Below are 25,213 nucleotides of genomic sequence, written 5' to 3'. Positions count from 1 at the left end.
ACATAATTTTATCCAAACAGATATATATATCTATTAAGGTATATATTTATTGATTGTTTTGCCATTCTGGGATGGGCTATAATAAACAAAATAATATAGATAATTCGTTCATCCATCCTCATCCTCGCCAGCATCAACATTAAATTTCTTACGTCGAGACCCTGCACCTGCAAGATTTTTCAGATTCACCAGATTCACCTGAGCATCCATCTTCTTCTCAATGTTTTGAATCTCCTTCTCAGGATCAATAGCTTCCGAGGACGCAAACTCCAACACCAGCCGCCTACCCAGAAGATGGGTATTCTTCAGCGCGTCCATGGCATTTTCCGCCTCGCGCGCACTTATGAAATCAGCAAACGCGAAACCACGAGCCGTCCTGTCAAATTTCTGCGGGACGCGGACAGACCGGAGTTTGCCATATGCGCTGAAGAGGTTTCTGATGTCTTTCTTCGTGGCTTGGAATGGCAAGTTTTTGATAAGGATCTTTGTTCCCCGCATGGCTAACTTCTTCGCATTATCCTCGCGCCTTCGTTCTTCAGCAGCGTCCATGGCTTTGTGCGAGGTCTTGACGACGAGTTCGTGTTGATCCAGCTTGTAGCCTTGCATCGTGGCGAGTGCGGCGTGAGCTTGAGCAGCTGTGCGGAACTCCACGAATCCAAAACCCATGCTAAGCGTTTCTCCTGGCCGCTTTGGGTCGGCTTTTGTTTTCACCCTAGCGGACAGGAATCCATCCAGTGGTTGGAACACCTCTGTCAGACGGGCATTTGTTGTTGAAAAGTTAAGATTTCGAACGAAGAGAGTGGATGTCTCCAGCGGAGTCTCGGCTTCTTCCGTTTCAGTCGCCTTGAAAGTATCCGAAGTTGAGAATGTTTGCGAGACCACCTTTGGAGGAGGTGCTATAACCCTTGAAGCAGTCGCTTTCTCATCGAATAGGTCTTTAGGAGCTCTTTCCAGAAACAGAATTAAATCACCTAGTTTTCGATAAGCGAGTCCCTTGAATGCCTTTTGGCACTCATCCGCCATGACGAACTCAACGATGGCTATCGTGCCACTCGGGGGCATTAAGAGTCTTTTGATTTGTCCAAACGGTTCAAATAGCTTTCTTATATCGTCAGCTTTTACACCAAAGGAGAAATTCTTAACTAGGATTGCGGTATTTCCACGTTCCCGTTGCTTGAACGAATCCAGGTTCACTCCATTAGATGAGAAGTAGGCTTTTGTTTCTTGGATCACATGCGTTTCAGCATGGGCTTGCCTGATTGCTGCGTCAGAGGACGTGGGGTCAAGAAGCTCGGATTTCGAAACTCCAAGCCTTTCGGATACTGATGACATAACTGCATCAGCCTAGGAAAAGGAGTTAGATCATTGAATTAATCTGGACGCGAAAATAACATGTAACACACATTCATGTATAAAGAGTTCCAACTGAAATTTGATGATGCCGCTTCTTGTCTTCGTTTGATCTGCTGCTGTTTTTTCAAAGGCAATTTTGAAAGCTCATATTCGTCTAGTTTGTACGTTTTCTTTGACGAGGCCGGTAAGATATGCAAAAGACGGCCTTGGAATACTTTCCCATCTAGTGCTTTGTAAGCCTGAATGGCCGCCTCGGGGTTTGCGTACTGTACGTAAGCAAAGCCTTTGCTTTTGGAATGTCGCGTATCAAACGCAACATGAATCTATTCATCGGTCAGCATTGGGTAGATTTTGGAAAAGCAAGGCGAGTGAGGGCTTCAGATAGTTGTCACGATAGGCTCAGATAACAAGAGGCATCTACTAAAATTCTCTTTCCAGGTAACATCACATGCATAGCATAAGCTGTCCCTATCTGGATGATCATCATTGGGGCCTGAAGTGCAGAGAGGTTGCACATAGAATGAGAAAGAGAGTATTGACGTAACGAAACAGCGCTCTTACCTCATCGATCTTTCCGAATGGAGAAAATAGTGGCTCCATGTCACTCTCACTAGCATTATAGAGAAGATTTCGAACAAAAAGCCGACCAGTTTCACGGAGTTGACCTATATTCGCGTCAAAGGATTCGTTCTGATCGGGTGGATTGGGTGGTTCGTTTTGAATAGGTGGCGAAGTTTCCTGCGCTTTCCGTTTCCTTGCGTTTTCAATGTCCCTATCATAGTTTTCTTCAATTTCCTGTATTTCAGTAGTCTCGTGAGATCCCTCGTCTTCATCATCTTCAACCAGGCCAAGAAGTCGACTCGTTCTCGATCGCAACCAATCCATATCGGATTTTGGTGCCTCTTCAACAGACGTGGCCTCAGGTTCATCTTCAGTCTCGAAAGACACAGACTTCTTTGCTACGGAATTATCTTCAGTTACATCATCCAGTCGCTCCGTCTGCTTGGTTTTAAGAGTGGGCTCATGGCCAGGCTTCAGGCGCTTGGCTTTGATGCTGGGTGTTTCAGTATTGCCAGAAGATATAACTTGAGCACTATCCGTTGATTCTCCGTTAGCATTGACTAATATACCATCGTCAGCCCAAGTCTTCGACCTAATTGTCGGTTTCATCGTGGCAAGATATTCCTGGAGCTTGGGGTCTAGGCTCTGTTCTACTTGGTCGTGCTTTCGTTTGAGAGTTGTGAAGTCGGTTGATGTAGCATGTCTTGGATTTGCCTTCCCGACTACTGGTGGATCAGCGTCGACCTTAGGAATTCGGTCAGCTTCATAAAATCCTTCAGTTGGGTCAGCCTTCAAAGGGGGCTCCGTAAAATCGCAGAGTGGGAAAGTTGGGAGCGCAGAGTACAGCGGAAGGGAAAAGCTACATACCGGTCGCGCCATCTCCACTGCAATTTTTGACATTCTTATGTATGTTTTATTAAAGTAATTGACAGCATCTTGTGCTTCTGTAGGCGTTTTGAAGCCCACAAAACCAATCCTTCGTTTAGGGATGACATGAGCATCAGTAACCTGATACCGAGTAGAGAAGTGCTTTCGCAGCTCATCATTAGAGAAAGTAGGTGGCAAGCCTGACACGAAGACTCTTGTATTTTCCTCCATACTGGTTGGGTGGGAATACGACGGAATTCTTCGACCTTGTTTTAGAGAATCAGACAGAAAAACAAGAGAAAAAGAATAACGTTTTTTACTGCCGTAAAGGCGGTGAGGGATAGTTCGCGCCCTAGCTTTCATCTGATACAGCACCAGCTAGAGAAACATTGCTGTAGTTCACCCCTGAATTACTCACGTCACTTTATATCATCGCCCCATAGCACAATCCGGCTTTTGTTGTACCTTTGGAACTTACTTGGAATATATCTCGAAACCCATACTCAAAATGGCTACTGAAAAGCGTGAGAAGCTGGAAGGTATACAACCCATACAACCTCTTCTGCCAGGCGGCTATCACCTAGGGAAAAAGAAGACTTACTGACGAGATGTGAAATCATTAGCCCAGATTAAATCTGCTGATATGGTGAGCGCGTCAATCTTATTATGATGCAGCATCAAAAAGGATGACTGTGGCTACGCCCATTTCCTCTCGAATGGCCACTAATACCCACTCGGCGTCCAGAGCGAAGACATGCAGCAAGAGGCAATTGAAGTCGGTACGTGCATAACCTTGAAAATTGGCATAATTCCGGAATGGGAATACTGGTGCTGACTGTTGGGTGTTTTGGCAGCAACGGAGGCCATGGATAAATACCATATCGAAAAGGTACAACACTACTGTCTAAACCAGAAGTTGTGCATGTAGATTTACTGGATCGATGTCTGTGAGACTGACAAGATTACCATTTTAATAGGATATTGCGCAATACATAAAGAAAGAGGTAAACGAACGCTCCAGATCCACTTCCGTATTGATCCTTTTCTAAGGTATGGCTTGGTACGCAGTTCGACCTGCGCAAAGGCGCAACCTGGCATTGCATAGTAGGGCGCAATTTTGGCAGCTTCGTGACACATGGTAAGGAGCCCATCCATCTTATGCCACCCTACATAGGGAAGATGGGGAAAAAAAAAATTGAGATGAATGTCCAGCTAACTTTTATGTCATGAACATATAGAAACCAAGCATTTTATATATTTTTACGTGGGACACTGCGCCATTCTGCTCTTCAAAACTCAATAAATAGCTTGCGATCATTTGCCTGTTTTCGGGATGAAAATGCCAGCACTCGGTCTCCCCCTTCATATCGAGATCCTCGCCTTATGCCATTGTGCTCTGCAGTGGTTGTCGCAGAATGACTTAAAACCCCTCTCTTTCTCATACACAGTTTGCCGCTCTAGAACCTGTATTAAATGGCGCCTAATGTTACTGGATTGTTTTTGTGATACATATTTGCACGTGTCTATAAGAGAGAGAAGGAAAGAAAGCGGGCAATAGAAGGTGAAACTGGAGCTTGGAAATGAACGACTCACGAACCTTTTCTCTTCGCTTTTTATTCTCTTCTTTTCACAGTTTGTCCTTATTTGTTGTGCCATGTTTCCGTTTCCATGTTTTTATCATTTGGCCTCCATTATTCTTCTTATGAAACCTACAATATATTTTGTCTGATCGCTCCATAGACCATACATTTTCGTGATATCATTTCCTCGTTTACGAATGAACAGATAGAAACACAACACAAATTTACCATTAACCATGTAATTTTCCGTAAGGTGAAATTAGTCAAATCCGGATCCATAAAAATCTGTTTCTCAATCCATAAAGCATACTGAGAACCGCCCGCTCTCCCTCACCCCCTAAAAAAGCCCAAAGAGGAAAGAGAGAACGAAATAAAAGAGAGCAAGAAAAGGAATCGACCCCCCATCAAAAATCAAGTTCCAATAAACAGTGGGGTATGTAATCGTACATTGGCGATGCAATCATGACAATATCGAAGTATTCCATAATTAGATAGTAAGTTAGATTAGAAGGGACAGTTGGAGAAGTCCAAATCCAGCACAACAAAGGAATGGGAGGAAGAAAATAGTTCATAAAATATGGCAAGACCAAGGAGATATAAGACGATGGAAGTGGGAAACATAAACGGGACGAAGAACGGTAGAAACAAGAAGAACAAAAATCCGGCCCAGCCTAAACTATGCTTTTAGTTCCGCGAGCTATTTATACACGTAACCTGGCTGCTGTTGTCCTAGTGCCCCCGAGGCTCCTGGACCCTGAGGGCCCCAGCCAGGGTGCCCTTGATATGGTCCGGGTGGTGGTGCAGCCCCACCTGCTTGCGATTCAACATCAGGTCGATTGCTGTGTGACAGAATGTTAGATGTCGATAAGAAGAATGATCTAAAAAAAAAAGAGAGGGGGCGAGGGGAAAAAATAGAAAATAGCCAATGAGCAATCTTCCTTTTAGTTTACCTTAGATCTTGTGCGAAGCGGCAAACGTGGCAGATAACCTCCTAAGCACACAGAATGAGGGAATGATTAGTTTAGTTTTGTCATGAAAATGAGGACCTTATGTTTCATGAGATATCATAGGATGGTATGCATAGCAGGACAAACCTTATATTTGTGAGTCGATAGAGGAAGAACAGGCTAAGTAAAAACCAAATATAATCAGTTATGAATTAAGTAGGCTTTTGCGGTGACAAATGGATAGTTCAAGGGTTGTCATACAACGAAGCAAACTGTAAACCAAGGCCTAAAAAACATAGAGAAGTTAGTCAGGTCCTCCTATTTTCAGCCATTTCTCTCAGCATCTCAAGAGAGCATATAATTTGCGCCTGATGATGCGATAAAGCGGTTCTGAATCAAATGGTTTGCAAAGAAAATAGGGAATATTATGAATTAGCAATGCCTACCATCTCGTGACGCAATGAGCAGACCAATTCCCGCCTATAAAGAGAAACAGATAACCAGGTTAGAAACCCATTGCTTTGCCCCTTACCATTTCCTCAACTTAACAGAGAGGGAAGGGAAGGGAATCCTTTCCGGCTATACGCGCGCCAAACTTACAATTATGGCATTGTGCAGTGACATTTTCATATCCCTTAAGGCGCGACGTAAATTCTGGAATGAATCATTAGTAAAAGGCTCATTTGCCACATTTCGTACTCTCCTTCTCCTGCTATAAGCATACAAGGGCGACAAGGGTTTGATCATTGTATCTCCACTTTGCTTGAATGGATGTAATGTACCTTGAGTCCCAAATGTAATACAAATAGCCATCTTTTCGTTCCCGTAAAGAGAATGGCCGTATTAACGTAGACGTAAAAATATCTTTGTCTTTGAAAGGTGCCGGTGTTTTTCTGTCTCTTGGTGTGAGATATCTATTTTTTTTTACGTCTCTATTTTTTCCTTTTTGGCTGGTTTAAAGACGGCGGGCAAGACGGATCTGTACAAGCCAATACCTATAGTATATCGATGTGTCGCAAGCCAACAAGGCCTTCAAAGTTGGTGGCGGCGCTTGACGGGGAGTCGGCGGTTAATTTTAGTTCAGTGACATCTATGACCGGGTAGCCAAAGCAAAGCAAAAGCCGGGCACAATGATGAAGTCGAAGAGCAACAACAGAGGCTTCCTATGTGAGGGATGTCTGAGGATATGAAATTGCAGCTTGAGGTTGAGACTACCCGGACAGGTGGTGTTGCCTCTGTTGACTCCGCCTCCCGGAGCGCTTGTTGCGTGTAAATGTGGCGCGGGACTTTGCGCTAATCGAGTGTGCTAGTCACGTGTTGGGCATGGTTGCCAAGGCGACGGTCCACTACACGTGATCTGATAGTTACAGGGCTATGGCTTCCGCCACAGTGATAACAAGGTTAACCATCCCACAGGTTATGCCAGTTATCAGGTTTTTGAGAAAAGCAACATGCTTCGATTATAACTACACTGCAATAAATAGTATTGCAACGGTATGCCCCTGTTGGTGGGCACTACTGGCAGGAAGCCAGCCCTGTATGGTCTTTTTGGCCTAGGTGGTCAGTGCTGTTTTGCCCGTCCAGTACAGGCCGTTTATCCTCGTTTATTGTCAGTGATACATTATTATGGGTTTACCAGCGGATGGGTTAACTGCTGGGTCTGAATGAGGCTCGCTTCACCTGCAAACGGCCGCTTCAATATACACCGCCGCCTGGTACTCTCCGCGGTGGGATTCACTTATGTTTCGTATACCATCTAGTTAAACAGGGCCATGACCTGGACGGAAGTTTTTTGCCAGGTAAACTATATGTTGCGGAAAAGTGGTTTAACTAGCCAGTGCCGGGTGATGACCAGTGTTGATGTGAAGCTTTGGAAGACAATGCTAGCATTCACCTAATTCTAGTAGCAGCTAAAACTCTCCATGCCTCGTTCGTTCCCGTTTATGTAAAGCCCCCATTCATTCCTTACAAACAGTTAAACAGAAAAAATACCTAAAACAGAACTATATATTGAAAAAAAAAAAAAAAAGGTAGGAAAATGGATCTCTGGTTAGCTGATCTTGCAAGCCGTTTCCCTACCCCTCTCTCCCCTTGGCTAAGTTGTATAAAAATAAAAAGCCAATACAAAAGCCGCCGTCCTCAACCAACCTCCATATCACCCCAACCCATATCAAACTCCTGCACCAACATATCCCACTGCGTCCAATCAAGGGGGCCGTCATCCAACCAGTTCTGTACACCGCCATTATTGCCCTGGGTTATAAGAACTGACGGGTCGAGATATGTGTCTGTATGACTATCCTCCATATTTTCGGTTTCAGCTAACCTCCCGTTGGTGTTCTGATGGGTACCAGCGATCCTAAATGTACCGAGCGGAGCGGGACTAAATAAGCGACGCTGGTGGCTGGGGATTGGAGATTCTTGTGGTCCGATTCCAATCGGTGTCATCTGCGCGTTGTTATTGGTTCCCAAAATGCCGTAGGACGACACATCTAGCAGCGTTGCGTTCGTTGATGATTGTTGTTCCACCCCGTTCGTAGCTACAGTTTCCGCCGCCGCCTTCTTGCGAACAGAGCAAGCCCGTTGCGCGATTAATATCTGTATATATTCCGGCCTTCCACTCTCTACAGTTTCTTGATCATTCATCGACCCCGCAGGCATATTATCAGCGAGCGCCTTCTCCCTCGCTGCCCATGCTTTCAACACCAAGTTCCCAATAGCTACATACAACGCATTCTTAAACTTCGTCAGCAGCTGCGGCCGGTTGGTGAATAGCATCCCCACCTGATGCCAGGCGGTGTCGATATCGGGCCCGACCGTGCGCATGCGCAACTCTGTCAGCATGCAAATGACGGCGTGCCACTGGAAACTAATGTCTGCGTGCCAGAGGTACTGCTTCGTGCTCGCTGTGTTTCTAATCAGATTATCGAACTCGAGCACCTTGACGCTCGTGGCGAAGAGGAGATCACGCATCTTGTCGTCTTGAATCTTGGGCCCCTCGCTATGGCAAGCGCTCCTGCCCTTTACGCGGTAAATGGGCAACCGCACGACGGCGAGGACGCATCGGCCAACCAACAGGGCTGTCTGATGTAAAGGGATGGAAGGGTCGCGGAAACGGAAATACTTCTCCTCCATCAGCGCTTCGAGGTCGTCTACGCGCTTGCTCCTATCCCCAATGGACGTGTCGATCCCGCCTATGTCGCGCCAATTGCTACCGGGCGAGAATAGAGCTTGACCCTCCCTGAGGAAATTGCCAACTTGGCACTGGATGAGGCGAAATAGCATCTCGGTCGGGCCAGTGTGTTCTATGGGAGGCTGTTTCATGTTCGGGCTCAGGTCGCTATCGTTGATGTTCAGGGGCATTCGGGTGTCCCAGGGATGACGCAGCAGAGATGTTCCTACCCCCGAGAGTTCAGAGGAGTATATATCCAGACTTATGATCTGCCACCAGAGGCGGCGACGCATTTCGGTTTCGAAAACGGAAATGCCGAAGACAGATCCGTCCCGGTGGAGGCCGATGCGTTGTGCGATTCTAAGTAATATACCACTGTAGATCCAGAGGATTTGATGGTTGCAAGCGCGCCTAATTGAAATCTGTAATGCGAAGTGCGTAGATTATTAGACCACAAATCCTTTTCAATAAGCAAACTGTGGCAAAAAGGCTGTAACTCACAAGGTAAAGCACAAATGCCTCGACAACAGTGATGTCCGAGCTCCGCATAAATCCGACATTGATCAACGCCTGTTTCGTGGCAAACCGGTATCTGGCTAAGAGTGCCGATTTCGTTTCACATAGTTGACTTTGACAGTCGTGGTCAGTCATGGAAGTAATCGAGCAAGCATAGATGGCAAACATGAGCGCCTCTGTGGCTTTGGAGACATTTTCCAAATCTGCCGTTCCGTCTAGAATTTCTTGTTGTACCGTCGGTGCATGAAATATCTTAACGAGCGGATTTACGCTGTCTAGGAATATCTGCCATAGCTTAAAAATGTGAACTGGCTGGGGATGCAAGGCAGTCAACGGCTGGCTAGAGGTTGCGGAGCTGAGGATAAAGAGGTGTTCGTCTAGAGTTGGCAGGAGTGATGCTCCCCGCTCCGGGGTGTCGGGTTGCTCCTCATCCGAGGAACACTGGTTATCAAAGAGCTCTTTGGTGTTTCGAAGCTGGCGATAGAGTATGTGTCATCAGAGTTGCGAACTCTAGGATTGGCAGTTCGCACGGAAGAAGACAAACCTCATCACTCAGACTCATCCACAAAGTACTATTGTATTTATCAAATCAGCTTCCCACTCCCCATTTCATGGACAGGATAAAGAGGATCCAGAAAACAAACCCAGTGAAGTATTTGGATTTCCCTTCAGCCGTAACCAACTCGCCGGTTTCCCTGGCCTGATCCATATTACTCTTTGTCCAAACGGGCATGTTGCTTGCCCCATCAAACCCGTCGGCAGCCGGACCCGATGAGAAAGGTTTAGGAGCCTCCTGGGTCCCATCTTGAGCTCCACCGAAGTTGATGCCATGGCTGCGCAATATATCTTCATATCTTTTCAACCGAGAGAGTAGAGCAGATTCCGGTGAAGTTTTTTTCCGTCGCCTAGGGGCTGGCGGGGCGCGAAAAATGCAAGAAGCTCCTGCATTTATACAGGCAGAGCAAGGGTCATGTCTATCACATTTCACTTTTCTTTGATAGCAGAGAACGCAGGAATATGGCATTGAAGAGCCAAGATGTGTGGGGAGGGAAGGTGTGGGACCGGTTGTGCTTTTTGAAGACATGATGTTTCATTGCTTAGTGTGAATCCCGGAAAATATATCAAGCTAACAAACACATATAATGGAGTATGAAGAAGAGTAATAGTAAGAGTATTCAAAGCTCCTTTCTCCTGGGTATATTCATCTATCAACGATACCCTTGTGAATGTCGCAATCATGCACGACCCGTTCCAACGTGCTACCAGCGAAGCCGGTCAATTATTGAGCAAGAAAATCGGCGTCAACAAATACGTGTAACCAAACACAGCTGCCTCTATTGCTACTCTTGGCACAGGATGTTTCGAGGAATCCAAGCTGGAATAATAAAAAATGCTCAACGATAACTTCGCAGTAAGTCCGGGTCGGGTGCCAAGCCAATGTAAACATAGCCTTTACGCCAAGACTTTTACCAGTCTCTCAATATGATAGATCCCGAATTGATCCGTGGTACCAACAAAGCTTGATCAACTGCTTAACTCAACCTCCTTGGTTGCAAATATCAAAAAATGAATGTATCGCTATTGATTAAAAATACATCTGTATATGTTTCCATATTTCCCACTAGCGCAAATTATGCCAATTGCCTGCTCCGAATCTACAACAACTGTCCGACATTACTAACTACACACTGCACAGTTCAATCCTTCTTCTGGCGCTTGACGCTTCTCCACTCCATGGCCAGCCCCCCAAGTAAGCTTAGACATGCTAGCGCGAATGCCACATGAAACGCTTCAAGAAGGGCATCATTGTATTCACTGAGCACCCGATCAAGGATTTTCGGGCTCTTGATTTGGTCTCGGAGTGTTGTTGCCCCGCCATCTACGAGAGTCGATACATCGATGCCAGGTATATCCGCCAGTCGACCCGCAAGTCCGTTTGTAAAAACATTTTGGCCAACGGCAATAGATATGGCTCCTCCAAGTGATTGTGCGAACAACATGAGCGCTGCACCAATTGGTACATCTTTCTTTGGCAGCACAGTCTGAGCCGCCATGTGTCCGTGCTGCATACCCGTGCCGAGCCCAAAGCCATACAAAACCTGGTATCCGATCCATTTCGCATGGCCCGTCTCCTTCGTAAAAGTAATCATTAGGCCAGTGCCTACGGAGGAGAGCACCGTGCTGAGGATCATGAATGGAGTGTAATATCCTATTTTGCTGACCAGCGTGCCAGCCGCAATGCCACCGACGACGACAGATAGCATGGTGGGAAGGATATTGATTCCAGAATCGACGGCGCTCACGCCCTTAATTGCCTGGAACCAGATGGGTAGGTAATACAGCACCACCAGCATGTGTCCGCCAGTGCAGATTGTGTAGTAAACGCCAGCGACCATACTTCTCTGCGCGGCTATCCGTCCTGGCACACTCGCGTACTCCTTATTCCATACCTGAAGGCCCACAAACCCCAGCAGGAGCAATCCAAACACCGCGAACAAGACGATTATCCGGGCTGAATTCCACCCATATGTTCTTCCACCCCACTGCAACGCCAGCAACAGACAAAGCATGCCTGGGAAAAAACAAAGCATTCCGAAGGGATCAAGATGCAACATCTTCTTCTTGAAGAACGCACTAGCAAGATCTGTACCACGCTTTGCCTTTGGCATCTTCAGAACGAATATCACGATTGCTAACGTCACCGCTCCAATGGGAAGGTTGATATAGAAACACCATCTCCATGAAACCTTATCCGTAAACACCCCGCCTAGTAGCGGGGCCACGACGGAGGCGAGCCCAAAGGTAGACCCTAGAAACCCCAGATACATTGGCCGTTTAGGGAGTGGTATAGTATGGAGTATGATAACAACTGCACCGGCGAAGATAGCGGACGACCCCATTCCCGCAATAGCTCTGCCGAATATGAAGGTGATGGAATTTGGAGCGGCACCGCAAACCGCAGAGCCAATTTCAAACAGGACAATGGCGAAGATGAAGACCCATTTGGGCGAGTAGAGGGAGTAGATCTTGCCGAAGATGAGCTGGGTGGAGCAGTTGGTGATGAAGTAGACGCTGCCGTACCAGCTGATGTCTTCGAGGGCTTTTAAGTCGTCGGAGATTCGGGGGATAGCGGTTGCGATAATTGTTCGATTCTTGAAATGCTTTGATATTACCTTTCCTGTTGTTGTTTGGAAGATAAATACTGGTGGTAACTGGGTAGGTTGAGTTTCCTCTACGTTCAAACTTACGAGAGCAACTATGAAAAAGACCAAATAAACCGCACCCATTATCACCAGGGCTGTTTTTGTCGATGGATATTCCGTCTCGTCTCCATTCTGAGGAGATCCAGATACTTCCTCCTCCACCGGCTTCGTCTCTGGGTCAATGAGCAAGCTTTTCCCAGCAATTGCCGCCATCGTTGTTATAGGAGAAGCAAAGTTTCTATATAAAAATGCAGAAACAAGTAATAGTACATGTGGAAATTCGATTTCATTTTTCTATGTTTCTAAGCCCCAGTACTCTTATATACACGAATTTCTGTTATATAATTTGTCTGAATTCCTCCATCCTCATCCTCCGACCCGCTCTTTTCACGGGCCGTCCAGCAAGATGCGGCCCGTGCACTGTCCATCTCGGCCCCGAAACAACAGAAAGGGGCCGAAGAAAATAAGAACCCTTCGGTGTCAATATGAGATGCAAAATGTTATCTCCCGCGATCTAGAAAATAAATTAAAAATTAATAAAGCAATAATAACGATATTTTATAACCGGGCGGTCTGCATATGTTTGTACTGTACATGTATCCTATGTCTGATGATCCCTTGCTCGGCTTGCCGAGGATCATTGTGACCAGCTTTCGTGGTCCGTGGGGGAAAACAGAATGGGAAAAAAAGAAAAGGAAAGGAAAAGAAAGCAAGAAAAAGCAATCCCCTTACGCTTGGAAGGTTCGAGGGGCTACCCATTTGACTAGGCTAGGGGAAATGTTATTTGGAGCCTTTAATTTTATTTATTTTCAATGCACTGTTTTCCAGAAATAGCGTACTCTCTAATTGCTATGGGTTTATTTTCTGCTGTATAAAGTTGAGGAGGAAATAAGATCTTAGTAATATTTAGACATTTAGGGATTATGACATAAATTAATGGAATTTGTATACTTATATACTTGTATCCAGTTTCTACACCAACTCCCTCAATCGTCATTAACGTACATCTCAAAAACCTCCCCGTAAAACCTCCTCCCAACCTCCCGATGACTCCTCACCTTCGTCCTCAACTGCGACTCACCCCACGTATCATACTTCCCCTTCAAAAAAGGTGAATCAATCTCCCTCCCTTCCTCAGACTCCTCACCACTACCACCACCGCCCAACAAACCAACCTCCAAAAACTGGCCCCTCAACCTCCCCACCGCCTCATCCTTCGTCAAATCCCTCCTCACCCCCTGGAAAAACGGCACGCTAAACCTCTCTGCCGACCCCGGCTGCATTACGACTCGGTGCGTGGTGGCCTTGCACACCCCATTCGTAGCAACCTCAAACGCCTGCCCGATATTCACCACGAACGTGCCCGGCACGCAGGGTACGTCAATCCAATCGCCGGCTTTATTCAACGCCTGCAACCCTTTCACGGAGGGTGGGGAGGCTTGGAGGAGAAACGTCCACCAGCCTGAGGAGTCCTTGTGCGGACCTACGCCTTGGATGGTTGTTTCGCCGGGATCAGCGGTGGGGGTAGTGGTGCCCGGGTAGCGGACTAGTTTTAGGCGGTGCTGGTCGGAGAGGAAAGGGAGGAATGTTTTGGGCGGTAGGGAGAGGGCTTCAGCGACGAGGTGGAGGAAGCGCTCGCCTAGTGACGTTAGATGGGAGATATACGATTGGACGATTGGTTTTACAGTTGGGAGGTGGGAGGGCCACTGCGTTGTTGTTTGTTTTATGTGAGTATTGGTATGTTCAGAATTTATTATATCCGTATGCAGCAGCATGGGATATATGGGTAAGTGTCCAAAATTGTATGTATGTACCTGATTCGGGCCCCTTAACCTCTCATACAGCGGCTTCCCCGGTTCGTAAGTCACATCCAACTCCGTCGCAAACTCCACCTGCTCCCGTCTATCAGCTATCCCTCTCGTCGTCTCCGCGCCTACACCGCTATATCCCAAAAAGTGGGGCGAATTACGCAGCGCAATTTCATCTTTAGCCGCCTCTGGCAAACTGAACAGCTGCGGGATCACGTTGACGAGGTCTGCGATGACGTTCTCTGGGACGCCGTGGTTGGATACGTAGAGAAATCCGACGGAGACAAGGGCATTGTGGAGTTTCTGGAGGAGGGCGGGTTTTGTCGTGGGGGAGTTGGCGAGGGAGAGGTCGATTGTTGGGATCGAGGAGAAAGCGAAGGGCGGCGTCATTTCCATGTATTCAGAGAGGGATAGAAGATGTTTCTTGTATAGTATTTGCAGTGGTAGCAGACAGGAGAGTGAGATGTAAATATTGGCACGCCGTGGGGTTCAGCATCATCCTGGGGTCCGCAATTGTGTCTACCGTCCTTTGTATGAAATCAATTGAAGCCTCCAATAACTATCCAGCCTCCACACCCTCCAGAACACATAGTTGCTGGCCACAACGATTCATACTTGCCAGAATGGCGCCGGAAAGGTTGAGAAGGGAGTTCGGCTCTGCATTTCACTGCGCGGCATTGGCTGCGGGGCCAATCACCGGCAATGCCGAAAGTCATATCAGATCATACCAGAATAAAAGTCGAAGTGTAAAGTCAACTTAAGGGAGCATTTATCGACAAACAATGCCCGGCCCGGCAAAATCTATAATAGGCTTCAGCGCCTTGGCCGAGCATTCTATCGAAATTTGACAGTTGCATAAGAGAACTCCATGTTGCACTGTCTGTACAGTATGACATGAACTAATATCCAATTTGCTTCTTTATCTACCGCTCTCAATTGTGTAGTCTACAAGTATCAGAATGAATTTCTTCTGAAGTTTGTATTATGATCAGAATCACATTAGTATCCATTAATTACAACAAAGATTAACCATCCCACAACTGGGTCTCGGAATAGCCCTAACTGTTTTGAAAAGCACCAATCCACTACATTTCGTCCAGGTACAACTCTACAATCAAAAACTGTTGCCGACAGACCAGAAATTAGGCTCCTAGTATCAAAATATATGAGCCAAATGGCATATATAAGAGGCTGAAGGAAATGAATCCAATCAATGAACCCCGACGATCTGCTGTCCAGTTGGCATTTTCGCCTCATAAACCAGTGTCAACTTTACCTCCATCCCCTTTTCAACCTCAAGCTGCCACATAATTTCCCCCCCTTTAAGTCTCGTTATCCGTCCAGAACCCCAGCCCGTCTTGACGGCACTGCTATCAAGAAGTACAGTGGCAGAATCGCCTTCTTTATCTAGCCCCTTAGGTTCCAAAATATTAACCTTCAAACTTTCGTTTTGGCTGACGGGTACCTGATCGAGCACCACCAACGAAACCGCGGCCGACTTGGTATTGGTGATCCGACATGAACGTGTAAATACTGCAGTCTCTAATCCTCCTGCAAAAAATCCACCAGACATCCGCTTCAAGCTGGGTTTAGCATAAGAGACCTGAATCCCTGGGTCGACGCCAAGGCTTAGGCTAAGGGTAGTGTCTGGACGGCTGCCAGGAAGTACTGCGATTCCCATGAATGTGCCGTCAAGGGTGACACCGACTTGTCCACGGAGAAGTGTCAGCGATGATGTGTTGAGGACCTTGGCGCGGAGAAAAGCAGCGGGACGGAGTTTGGGGATGATCACATGGGAGAATTCGACTTTGGGGAAATCAAGCTCGGCGATTACATGACGGCGTTTCAGTGACGAAGGGCGGAGGGTTCGGCGTCCTGGTATATCGTAGCTGGTTGTCAAACCGTGATCATGCCGGGACGATTCTTGGAAAGTGAGCGCATTCGATTCAGGCTCTATTGAGTCGCCATCAATAGTGGCGTCATCATCTTCGAGGGGATTGCCTGATATCATAGGGACAGATGCCAGTGGAGGTGATATAGGTGCGGTAGCGGATGGAGGAGGCGGAAGCATCCTCTGCGATTGGGCTATGTTGGCCAATTGCACTTGTTGCACTTGTTGCTGCTGTTGCTGCTGTCGCATGCGGTGATTGTGTATCAGCTGTTGCTGCCGTTGCAGTACCTGTTGTAATGAATGTTGTTGGCCCGCCACAAACTCCGTTTGGTTAGCCGTTTTATTCATCAAAAGACTGGGCGATATTGTCGGTAGAGTATTGGTATTTTTCTTAACAAATGCGATGCGGTCTAGAGCCATTCTGGAGTTGATTTCAGCGGGATTCTCCAAGCCGCTGCGCCAGCTATCAGCGTTACTTATTTCCTCAGATTTTTCCTTGTGTAAATTCACATGCCACGCCTTGAGCAATGGAAGCTTCTCCCCAAGTCCACCAAAGGAAGTCTCGGACGTGGACAACGCGAGCTTTGCATCGCGCCATACCTCAGAGCTCGAATTATGATACTCTGCCAAATATACCCCTTTTCCGGCCGGGGTTACTGTCGTCAGACTCAACTCGTAAGCGGGAACCCACGCCGCCTTCTTCGTCACATAGGTCAGAGAAAGGTTTATTTTCCCCGTTCTCTCAAGGGAATCGGTAGCCAAAGTCGTATGATTTTGACCGCTGGCGTTTGGATTGAGGTTGGGAAAGCCGTCCAGGAATAGCGTAACCATGCCCACCTCCGACGGATAAAATTGATAATGCTCGTTTCGGCGCCTTCGCTTTTCCGCAACCACGACATTACGCTCGTGCAACTTCCTCTTCCTGCTATCGCGCTCGGGCTTTGCAGCTGCGTCTCGAGCTCGATTGAATGCTACAGAAAGCTTATTCACCTTGCGGCATACTCTCATTTTCTTCTCGGAAATTTCCGCTACTTTGTTGTCACAATTGTACAAAACTTCACCCAATGCCGAGACCTGAGTCTGATAACCACGGAGATACTCTTCTAACTTCGCGGCAGGCACATCGCCTGCCTTGATAGTTTTACCATAGTCATCCAGGACCTCGAGTGACTTCTTTGCAGTTTGCCGTTCTCTCTCTGCTGCAGCAAGGTCGGACTCTAAAGCCTTCAACTCCGTCTCCGCAGTTGAGAGTTCCGATCTATCAACCCCGAAATTGTCGTCCGGATCTTCCTCGTCAATATCGTCATCACCAGGCTCGACTTCACAGCCAGGAAACAGCTCTTCGAAGGGAGTCCTTTGCGTCACTGTGGTAGTCTGTATGTCGGTTATGGTGCCAGGGCCATGACCAGACACACGAATCGAGTCAGGGTCAACTTGAGGGTCCACCCCATAGATAACTATTTCATTCGGACCTGGCTACCAAAGAACGAGGCAGAATGTCAATAATATGGTTGAATAATACATTTCGTTTTAGTTGCATAAAACAAGTATCCGTACCTTGATAGGGACACCCAGGATCTCACGGACAATCGTAGCTCTCTCAGGGCCTAAGGTAACTGACTTCGTGGGAGTATCCACCAGGGAAATTTCGGAAATATGGACGGTGTCAGTCGCCATATTGCACATAAAACACTAGTAACGTTGGAGAATAAGTTCTTTAGAATGTGAGCTCCTAGGGGAATTAATAGCCGCGCAACTGGGGGAACTACACGAGTACAAAAGATGTTGTCGAGGACGGTTTATATAACTAGCAGTAGCAATAGACAGAAACAGATGTGCTATACCTATGGGCCATTTGCGAGGTACTCTATCAGCAAAGGCAAAATATATAGGGATATGAATGAAAATTGCAAGTGAAATGAAAATGGGTTTGAGGGAGTTGTTGAAGGGATGTTGGCGTCCTTTTATATCTTCGAGTGGCGCAGGCAGCAGCCGCCATGCCTCAGGCGCTTGACACTCCAGCTCGACTTGAGCAGACACCTATGTCTATATTTAGCATTTCTCTCCAGTCGCATCTTGTAAGAGATTAAACTACCAACCTTGAAAACGAGCCTGATAAACATTCTATGTAAGCTTAATATCGTGTGTGTGTGAACCCATTCCATTTTCTCAACGAGTCTAGTCCGTCCAAACCGAGCAAAACTTCACTCAAACGTCCCGTTCTAGCCCACTCCAAGTCATGTGTAGCAGAAGATTTCAAAATTGGTATAAGAATTGATGAGCAAACAAATATTACGCCATTTTATGTCTATGCCCTCCCCCAGCGCAAGTCTTCCATTACAACATGCCGGAGTAAATCAAGGACCAAGCGGAAATTGGAGCGGGAAGATACGACTGACAAAGCGATCCGAAGAGCGAATAAATTGAATCAAGAGATAAAAAAAATATTATTTACGACATAAATTTCAAGAAACAGAGCGCAAAAGAAATAGAAGAAAATACACATGGAAGCATAGGCATATAAAGGAAATATTTTGTCTTGTGGATCGAACTAGTATAAGGAGTTGGCGATCAGGGTTCCCCATTGTACTGCAGACAAATGGGTGACTGTCGAGATAGGTAGAGAAGTGGTTTGGGTAGTGGGGGAAATCATACGGGTGCCGAATGTGGACATGTGCAAACTAGGCGTAAGAAGTGAAAGCGAAGGATTGCTGGAAAAGTTCCACCAAATGTTCACAGATCGCTCTTTCGCTCACTGCGACATGGTCATTGGCAGTAGGTATGGGAAGATGGTAAGGTATAGAGTGAGTACGAGGAGCGTATATAAAGTCAAGCAAAAGGACAAGAAGATAAGACAAATGGAGGGCCAAGTCCTCCGTTCAAAATGCAATGAGCCTGCAAGCAACCCATGGAAACCCCAAGTGGATATTTTCTCCTGGATCGCCAATTCGGTCATATCGTACAGGGTATTCCATCGGATCCTCATTCGCAAACTTAGGGGAAAGATGGTGTTTTTCGAGCACAGATGGTATCGAACGAAGCAGACAAGTAAGCACTTATGCGAACTTCCGCGAGATTTTGGCAATGACTGCGGAACAACCCAAGTTAGTGTGAAAGTAATGAGATGAGAAATACAGCATCTCCCAGGATAACAAAACATATGTGGCATCCAGTAACGTAAAATTCCCACATCAACCAGACCACACATGGATAGGAAACTTTCATGCCAGCCCAAACATGCACTCCGGACAAGGTATGGGCAATAGAGAAACACATACCATGCAACCCAACAACAGAGAAAATGAAACCCAGGCTCAATACCAACACGACGACAGGATCAACCTTCAAGCCGGGGCTCTCATCTGTATAGAGCTTCAGCATCGTACCCGAGGAGCCGCCCGCACCAGCGGAGCGTGTTGATGCAGGACGTGCATTCCGGATAGATTCCTTGTGATCTGCAGCAGCGCGACGGCGCATAGCCGTGCGAGGTCCACCGGGGGGGGTAGGCGATGAGGGACGATTGAGGGCCGAGCCCGAAATGCCAGAGGAAGCACCAGAAGCCGACTTCGGTCCTTCAGCTCCTGATTCGACGCCTGATCCTGAAGCCTACAATTTCGAGGACGCACGAGTTAGTAACGGGATTTTCTTCTCCTTTTGAAATCAATTCGAACGCTCGAGGAAAGTGACAAGCTCATTTCGTGGTTGCAGAACAAAATGGTTGAGGCCCAAGGATGCTGAGATCGTTTTAGCTTCTTACCATGGTGTTGGACGGGCTCGTCTTGAATGAGAGGATTGGTTGGAGAAGTCGTGAGGAGTTGCGACTTCTAAACTACAAAGGGAAAAGAGAGGAGGGCTTTAGGATTAGGATTGGAATGGGCGTCGCGGGACGAGCTGGTTGCTGTGGGAGGAATGGGAAGAAAAGGGAGTGGAGAAGCTTTGACTGTTCCAGAAAGAGGCCACGACGATGTATCAAGGGAGTGTGTACTGTCACGCTTGGCGTAATAAAACTGAAGATCTGTGCAGTTTTGTTCAGAATACCGGTATTTATGATTACCGATTAAAATTACCCAAACTCCCGATTGGAGCTGGAGCAGCATATGAGGAGGTAAAACATGCAATCTTGATGAGAGGCTTTACCACGACACTAAAAGGATCAATCCTTAAGGTAGGAGCCTATTCCTCAAAATATATATATGCGTGTTTCACAGGAGGTAACAATTATCACAAGGCTAACTCATGCCATGATCCATATATCAATATCTGGAGAGAATCCTACGCCCTTATTCCGGAAACGGTTGCTGTAAATATCTCATTCCACCGAATTCTTCTGTACACTTCTTCCCTTATCCCGGGCAAACTTCTCTCATCGTCAGCCGTTGTCTGAGAAACGATTAGCAGTTGCGGCTGCTGATACAATTACATATTCCTGCAATGACTTGTTCTTGTGAAAACCGAAGCTCGCACGGTAGTAATGCCTAAGCAAAGATAGATGCGAAGTAGAGTTGTAAAAACCTTGACCAGTGCCTCCTTGCAGGCAGTGCCATCCATACGTCACAGTTTGATTTCCCTAGACGGTCAGCCAGAGCAGAATCAAGGCCGTAATATCGGCCGCTCTCGTTTCATTCTCCCTGGTCCATAATCTTATGGAACACACGTAAATTCCTTGGGGCATGATAGGTCATATCTGTTCCGCAAAGCTTCATATCAGACTGAACTCTGGAAGCTATTCATTCCGCCATATAGCAGCGGATGCCATGTGAGATACTACCACAATGGCACCATGAAATGCTCCAGATCTGGGTTGGTCAGTCGCAGATATAGCAAAGCAAGGGCCTGCCTTTTTCCGGCCCAATCCATTCAGTCCAAATTTGGCGAGGTCATACTGAAGTCTCCTTGACGGTCGTGGGACGGGGGGCCGTAAAAATAGCCGTTATTATAATATAACACGCGAAAATGCTTTGATATCCTGAGATAGAGCCCTAAAATAATCCGCGATCACAATGCAAGACGTATCATTCGTTTGTTAGGTCTGTGATATGGTTCTTCGTCACTTTGGTAATTTAGAAAAATAGCTCAGTGGAGGGTTTTTCCGTGTGCAAGTTTGTTGATAATTTTTCACTCTTTTAGGACCATCAGACACAGCATAACAACAAGTAACAGATATCAGGGATTTGACCCACACCCTAATGGCCCATTTCCCACAAGGGTATTTTGTTACAGTCGAGTTTCCTTCGCAATGAAAGAAATGTCTCTTCGTGGATGCTGCATACATCTATCTGCGCGCGAGACTTGTTCCAGCTGCGTGGAGAGACCTCGAGACAGGGTTTTGCCAAGTGATCGGTATCCTGCAGCAAAGGTCTGAAAGTTGAAAGGGCGGTTTCGAGGCCGGTATAGGCGCTATCGATTGGAGAATTTGAGGGAATGTTTGGAATTATATGAAGATTGCCTCACGCTTTCAATACGTGCCGTGTGGAGCAGCTCCTTCGAGGAAATCTGTGAATGACGGCCAGGCAAGTCCGTACACTGGCCCTTGTTGAGTTCATCGGACCCCATCCACCACCGCCTCCCAGTGTCAATGACCATCATAACATCATCCTTCAGTGCTGAACCCAACAGTCATCAAAGGCCTCGAACGATTTTCACGCCCACCAATGATCATAGATGCGATTGTTCCTTGTCTCGAAATTACTCCACTGTGAGCAGGGCCAGGACGCTATTAGCTCCCGAGCCGAAATCCGCGCCTCTAACTTGGTTGGTTCTGGACACGAAGGCAGCTTATCGCTTGCCGCCTAAGTCGAATGGATTGTCATCCTTCGCCCAAAAACAAGAACAAAGCAAAACCCAAATGCTACTGCGGTAGAGTCGGGGAACCACATTAATTCTTCCATACTGGCCGATGATCAGTGGTCATCATGCCTCCACAAATGAAGAACCGATGTTGTGGTTGGGAGTTTCATTCCTTGAACGACCGGTTCGCATTTAAATGCTCAGCGAATTGTACACCCCTTTCTTGACTCGTGGAACGTGGTTTGCTGTGTGGAACAAGTTGCTTCCCTGGGGACTTTCAACAGCACATCACAAATAGCTCCATCACACGAGTTTTAACTCAACGCACCCAGATCAGGTTTGGTCGAAGGCTTTGCTTGCATGGCGTGGCCTTCCTGGCAACTTGGACTCTTGGTGAAAACAAGCTATGGCCAAACAAGAAGTTAGATGCAGACGAGTAATAAGGGCCAAGCAATGGTCAGCTCCTTCACGCAGTTCTAGTTTGCCAGCCATGAGAAAAAGCCAGGCCCCCAGGCGCATTCAATATCCAATTCCCATCTAGCGACGGAGAAACAACCACCAGAGGCCAGGATGTGGAAATGGAATGACCCAATCACGGCTCCACCATTGCATTTTGGCAAACATGTCTGAGCATCCTCCGCCAACCCTCAGTCTGGTCAACTATTAGGTTACATGGTGACAATTTGCTCTGATCCTTCAGAAGGTCTTATGTTCAGTTTCTTGAACAACGTGCCTCTAAACCTGAACAGTCTAGGTCCACAGAGTCGCGCTCCCGTGCAACTTCCTCTACTCAGGATCCACGGCAGATGGATCAGCCAGCCCGCAATTGACTAGTTAGTTAGTTAACTAGCTGCTTATAATCTCTTGCATAATCTTTCCAACAGAGCGCACACCTTCCAGCAGCTATCCTATGTATATTATGGTGGGGAAACTGGTTGTGATCAAGGCACAGTGTCTCCAACCGCCTCCACCCCTCCAACCCTTCAACACGGAAGATCCTAGTACTGTCAGTATCAGGAACAGAATTGGATACAATGTTGCAAGTCGTTTGCACAGCAGGGATCTTACTGGGGATCATCTCCCACCTTCTGATCTTTAAGCATGGCGAATGGGAACGATATACACCCACTCTGACGGCGCTCTACGCCTTCGCTATTGGTCTACTGAGCCCGGCTGTGACCCTTACATTGACGGTGCTATCCATTCCCAGCACATTGTTGCTTGTGTCCGCTTTCTGGGTCAGCTACATGACTGGGCTCTTCGGAAGCATCGGGCTCTACCGCGGTTGGCTCCACCCTCTTAGGGATTTCCCTGGTCCTTTAGCTTGGAGATTGACCGCACTCTGGTCCATCAAGGTCTCTGTTCCTGAATTCAAATTTCCTGTAAAGGTACAACAACTTCATGAGGAGCATGGGGATTTTGTTCGCATTCGTACGTCCAAGGCTGACTTCCCCCGTTTTGGCAACTGCCTGGTTAGGCTCGTCTCTGAAATCTAGATTTCGTATTTCTGACTCCAATATCACCAGGGCCTCGAGAAATCTCAATCAACCATGCAGATGCTATCCGTGATATTCATGGCCCAGGCACTGTCTGTGTCAAAGGCCCATTCTATGACCTAAATTACCCCTTCAGATCTCTGCAGATGCTCCGCGACAAAGGTGATCATGCCAGAAGACGGAGAATTTGGGATCGCGGACTTGGTATTAAGGGTTAGTCAATTATTTTCACCCAATTTTTCAAGTTCAATTCGAAAAAACAACTGCTTACATATATCCTGATTGAACGAAACGTGCCCCTCCAGCTCTGACCACATACGAGCCTAAAATACTCGGCCACTGCGCAGACCTCATAAATCAACTGATCGCGAGATCGCGAAACGGCAAGCCCATCGAAATCGGTACGTGGATGAACTATTTCGGTTTCGACGTCATCGGTGACGTTGCGTTCAGCAAACCATTTGACATGGTCAAAGATGGAAAGGCGGCACAAATTCTTGAAACATTCGAGATGTCAAGGCCGATAGCGGGGAGCCTCGTCTGTGTTCCCTGGACGTTCATTCTTTTGAAAAGACTCCCTGTATTGCGCGATGTATGGTCGGCACGGGTAAAAGACCACTCGCGCAAGGTTGTAGAAAGAATGAAGGTAATGGATAATCTATCTCTCTCCCCACCCCTTCCCCGTTACGTTTGATGACCTTGTTACTGACTCATTCGGTCCTCATCACCGCGAACATCCAGCTGGGAACAGCCTGCAAGGATCTCTTCTCCTACCTCCTCGACGACTCCCCAGGCTCACCGGCCACCTCTGACCCGTTCGTTTTCCCCGAATTCTCCGTCCCCGGCGACCTCGTGTGCGACTCCGAGCTAGCCATCACAGCCGGCAGTGACACGGTCGCAGCAACCCTCACCGCCCTCATCTACATCCTCGCTACCCACCCAGACAAGCAAGCCCTCCTCCAGCAAGAACTCGACACCCTCCTCACGGGCATCGACGACATCTCCTATCAAAAATTGTCTATCCCCAACGGCTCCCCGATGCTCGAAGGTGTTATTCTTGAAACCCTCCGGTTATACCCCGGGGCGCCGGGTGGAATGCAACGCATGACGCCTCCCGAGGGTGCACGCATTGCTGGCAGATGGATTCCTGGCAACACACTCGTGTCTACACCGACATATACCCTGCATCGAGGTGAGTCAAAAGCCCATCCAACGAACACCTCCTCCCCCTCCCCCTCCCCCGCGACCACCCGCGACCCAACGACCTACCCTTCTTGTCTTTGTCGTCTCTTGTCTCCCTCTATCACTCACCCAACATACCCTCACTCACCCACAACATGCAGACCCGCGAAACTTCGAGCACCCAACCACCTTCATCCCCGAGCGCTGGTCCCCCGCCGCCGCAAACCTAATCAAGCACAAAGAAGCCTTCAACCCCTTCTTGATCGGCGCCAACTCGTGCGCGGGAAAGGCCATGGCGCTCATGGAGCTGCGCCTCGTGACCGCCCTGATTTTCCGCACGTTCACGGTCCGGTTGCATGCGGTGGCTACGGGAAAAACTACTTCTACTTCTACTTCTACTTCTACTACTACTACTATTAACAATAATGCCAATACCAATAATGCTAATGCTGCAAGACAAAAGGAGAGCAGTCATGATACAGCCACGCTGCAGCAATCGCCGCTGTCGTATTTCGACGAGCAGGAACCGGGCTGGAGGGATTATTTCACGGCTAAGCCGCCGCCGTTTGAGGTTTTGTTGGAGAGGAGGGCGTAGGGTTGTGGGTTTCTCTGTTCTGAAGGATGAGGATTATTAACGATGGTGATGATGGCGGTGACGGTGGCGGTGATCGCACTACGCGATGGAATATGGAATATGGGGTAATGTCATTCTGTTGTTGTTGTTGTTGTTGAAAGGAAAGGCGCTTGGTTTAGTAAGGGGAAGAAAAATTTTTTTTGCATGTTGTTGCATGTTGCTAGGATGGGTATCTATCTGTGCGAAAGATAGGGGCCCTTTAAAGGAAAGGAAAGA

General features: G+C 47.4%; 9 protein-coding genes across 9 annotated transcripts; 2 read left to right on the top strand and 7 right to left on the bottom strand.

Moving 5' to 3' along the window:
• Nucleotides 1-108: 108 nt before the first annotated feature.
• HCBG_00771 (multiple RNA-binding domain-containing protein) lies at nucleotides 109-3,012 on the bottom strand (the record flags this gene model as incomplete). Its single annotated transcript, XM_045427821.1, has 3 exons — nucleotides 109-1,344; nucleotides 1,605-1,676; nucleotides 1,915-3,012. 3 exons carry the CDS (start codon nucleotides 3,010-3,012, stop codon nucleotides 109-111), a joined length of 2,406 nt encoding a protein of 801 aa, XP_045291796.1.
• Nucleotides 3,013-3,206: 194 nt separating this feature from the next.
• HCBG_00770 (dynein light chain) lies at nucleotides 3,207-4,514 on the top strand (the record flags this gene model as incomplete). Its single annotated transcript, XM_045427820.1, has 7 exons — nucleotides 3,207-3,320; nucleotides 3,405-3,427; nucleotides 3,527-3,560; nucleotides 3,636-3,670; nucleotides 3,759-3,785; nucleotides 3,850-3,919; nucleotides 4,020-4,514. 7 exons carry the CDS (start codon nucleotides 3,290-3,292, stop codon nucleotides 4,082-4,084), a joined length of 285 nt encoding a protein of 94 aa, XP_045291795.1.
• Nucleotides 4,515-5,058: 544 nt separating this feature from the next.
• Nucleotides 5,059-6,405, bottom strand: HCBG_00769 (uncharacterized protein; the record flags this gene model as incomplete). The annotated part of the gene is made up of 7 exons (XM_045427819.1): nucleotides 5,059-5,200; nucleotides 5,312-5,352; nucleotides 5,456-5,488; nucleotides 5,570-5,594; nucleotides 5,755-5,788; nucleotides 5,909-5,962; nucleotides 6,091-6,405. The coding sequence occupies 7 exons, from the start codon at nucleotides 6,119-6,121 to the stop codon at nucleotides 5,059-5,061; spliced, it is 360 nt and encodes a 119-aa protein (XP_045291794.1).
• A 1,042-nt stretch (nucleotides 6,406-7,447) lies between these two features.
• HCBG_00768 (C6 zinc finger domain-containing protein) lies at nucleotides 7,448-10,080 on the bottom strand (the record flags this gene model as incomplete). Its single annotated transcript, XM_045427818.1, has 4 exons — nucleotides 7,448-8,902; nucleotides 8,982-9,470; nucleotides 9,541-9,568; nucleotides 9,641-10,080. The coding sequence occupies 4 exons, from the start codon at nucleotides 10,078-10,080 to the stop codon at nucleotides 7,448-7,450; spliced, it is 2,412 nt and encodes an 803-aa protein (XP_045291793.1).
• A 613-nt stretch (nucleotides 10,081-10,693) lies between these two features.
• On the bottom strand, nucleotides 10,694-12,412 carry HCBG_00767 (major facilitator superfamily transporter; the record flags this gene model as incomplete). Its single annotated transcript, XM_045427817.1, has 2 exons — nucleotides 10,694-12,148; nucleotides 12,245-12,412. The coding sequence occupies 2 exons, from the start codon at nucleotides 12,410-12,412 to the stop codon at nucleotides 10,694-10,696; spliced, it is 1,623 nt and encodes a 540-aa protein (XP_045291792.1).
• A 687-nt stretch (nucleotides 12,413-13,099) lies between these two features.
• Nucleotides 13,100-14,397, bottom strand: HCBG_00766 (uncharacterized protein; the record flags this gene model as incomplete). Its single annotated transcript, XM_045427816.1, has 1 exon — nucleotides 13,100-14,397. The coding sequence occupies one exon, from the start codon at nucleotides 14,395-14,397 to the stop codon at nucleotides 13,186-13,188; it is 1,212 nt and encodes a 403-aa protein (XP_045291791.1).
• Nucleotides 14,398-15,217: 820 nt separating this feature from the next.
• Nucleotides 15,218-17,575, bottom strand: HCBG_00765 (uncharacterized protein; the record flags this gene model as incomplete). Its single annotated transcript, XM_045427815.1, has 2 exons — nucleotides 15,218-17,374; nucleotides 17,456-17,575. 2 exons carry the CDS (start codon nucleotides 17,573-17,575, stop codon nucleotides 15,218-15,220), a joined length of 2,277 nt encoding a protein of 758 aa, XP_045291790.1.
• Nucleotides 17,576-18,189: 614 nt separating this feature from the next.
• Nucleotides 18,190-19,764, bottom strand: HCBG_00764 (uncharacterized protein; the record flags this gene model as incomplete). Its single annotated transcript, XM_045427814.1, has 3 exons — nucleotides 18,190-18,986; nucleotides 19,177-19,504; nucleotides 19,656-19,764. 3 exons carry the CDS (start codon nucleotides 19,656-19,658, stop codon nucleotides 18,955-18,957), a joined length of 363 nt encoding a protein of 120 aa, XP_045291789.1.
• Nucleotides 19,765-22,719: 2,955 nt separating this feature from the next.
• On the top strand, nucleotides 22,720-24,958 carry HCBG_00763 (benzoate 4-monooxygenase cytochrome P450; the record flags this gene model as incomplete). Its single annotated transcript, XM_045427813.1, has 5 exons — nucleotides 22,720-23,116; nucleotides 23,212-23,394; nucleotides 23,487-23,827; nucleotides 23,923-24,373; nucleotides 24,525-24,958. The coding sequence occupies 5 exons, from the start codon at nucleotides 22,720-22,722 to the stop codon at nucleotides 24,956-24,958; spliced, it is 1,806 nt and encodes a 601-aa protein (XP_045291788.1).
• Nucleotides 24,959-25,213: the final 255 nt, after the last annotated feature.

The sequence above is a fragment of the Histoplasma capsulatum genome, assembly GCF_000150115.1.
Source record: "Histoplasma capsulatum G186AR genomic scaffold supercont2.1, whole genome shotgun sequence".
Taxonomy (NCBI): Eukaryota; Fungi; Ascomycota; class Eurotiomycetes; order Onygenales; family Ajellomycetaceae; genus Histoplasma; species Histoplasma capsulatum.
The sequence above is the reverse complement of the archived record's forward strand: the minus strand, read 5'-3'. Positions and strand labels throughout refer to the sequence as shown.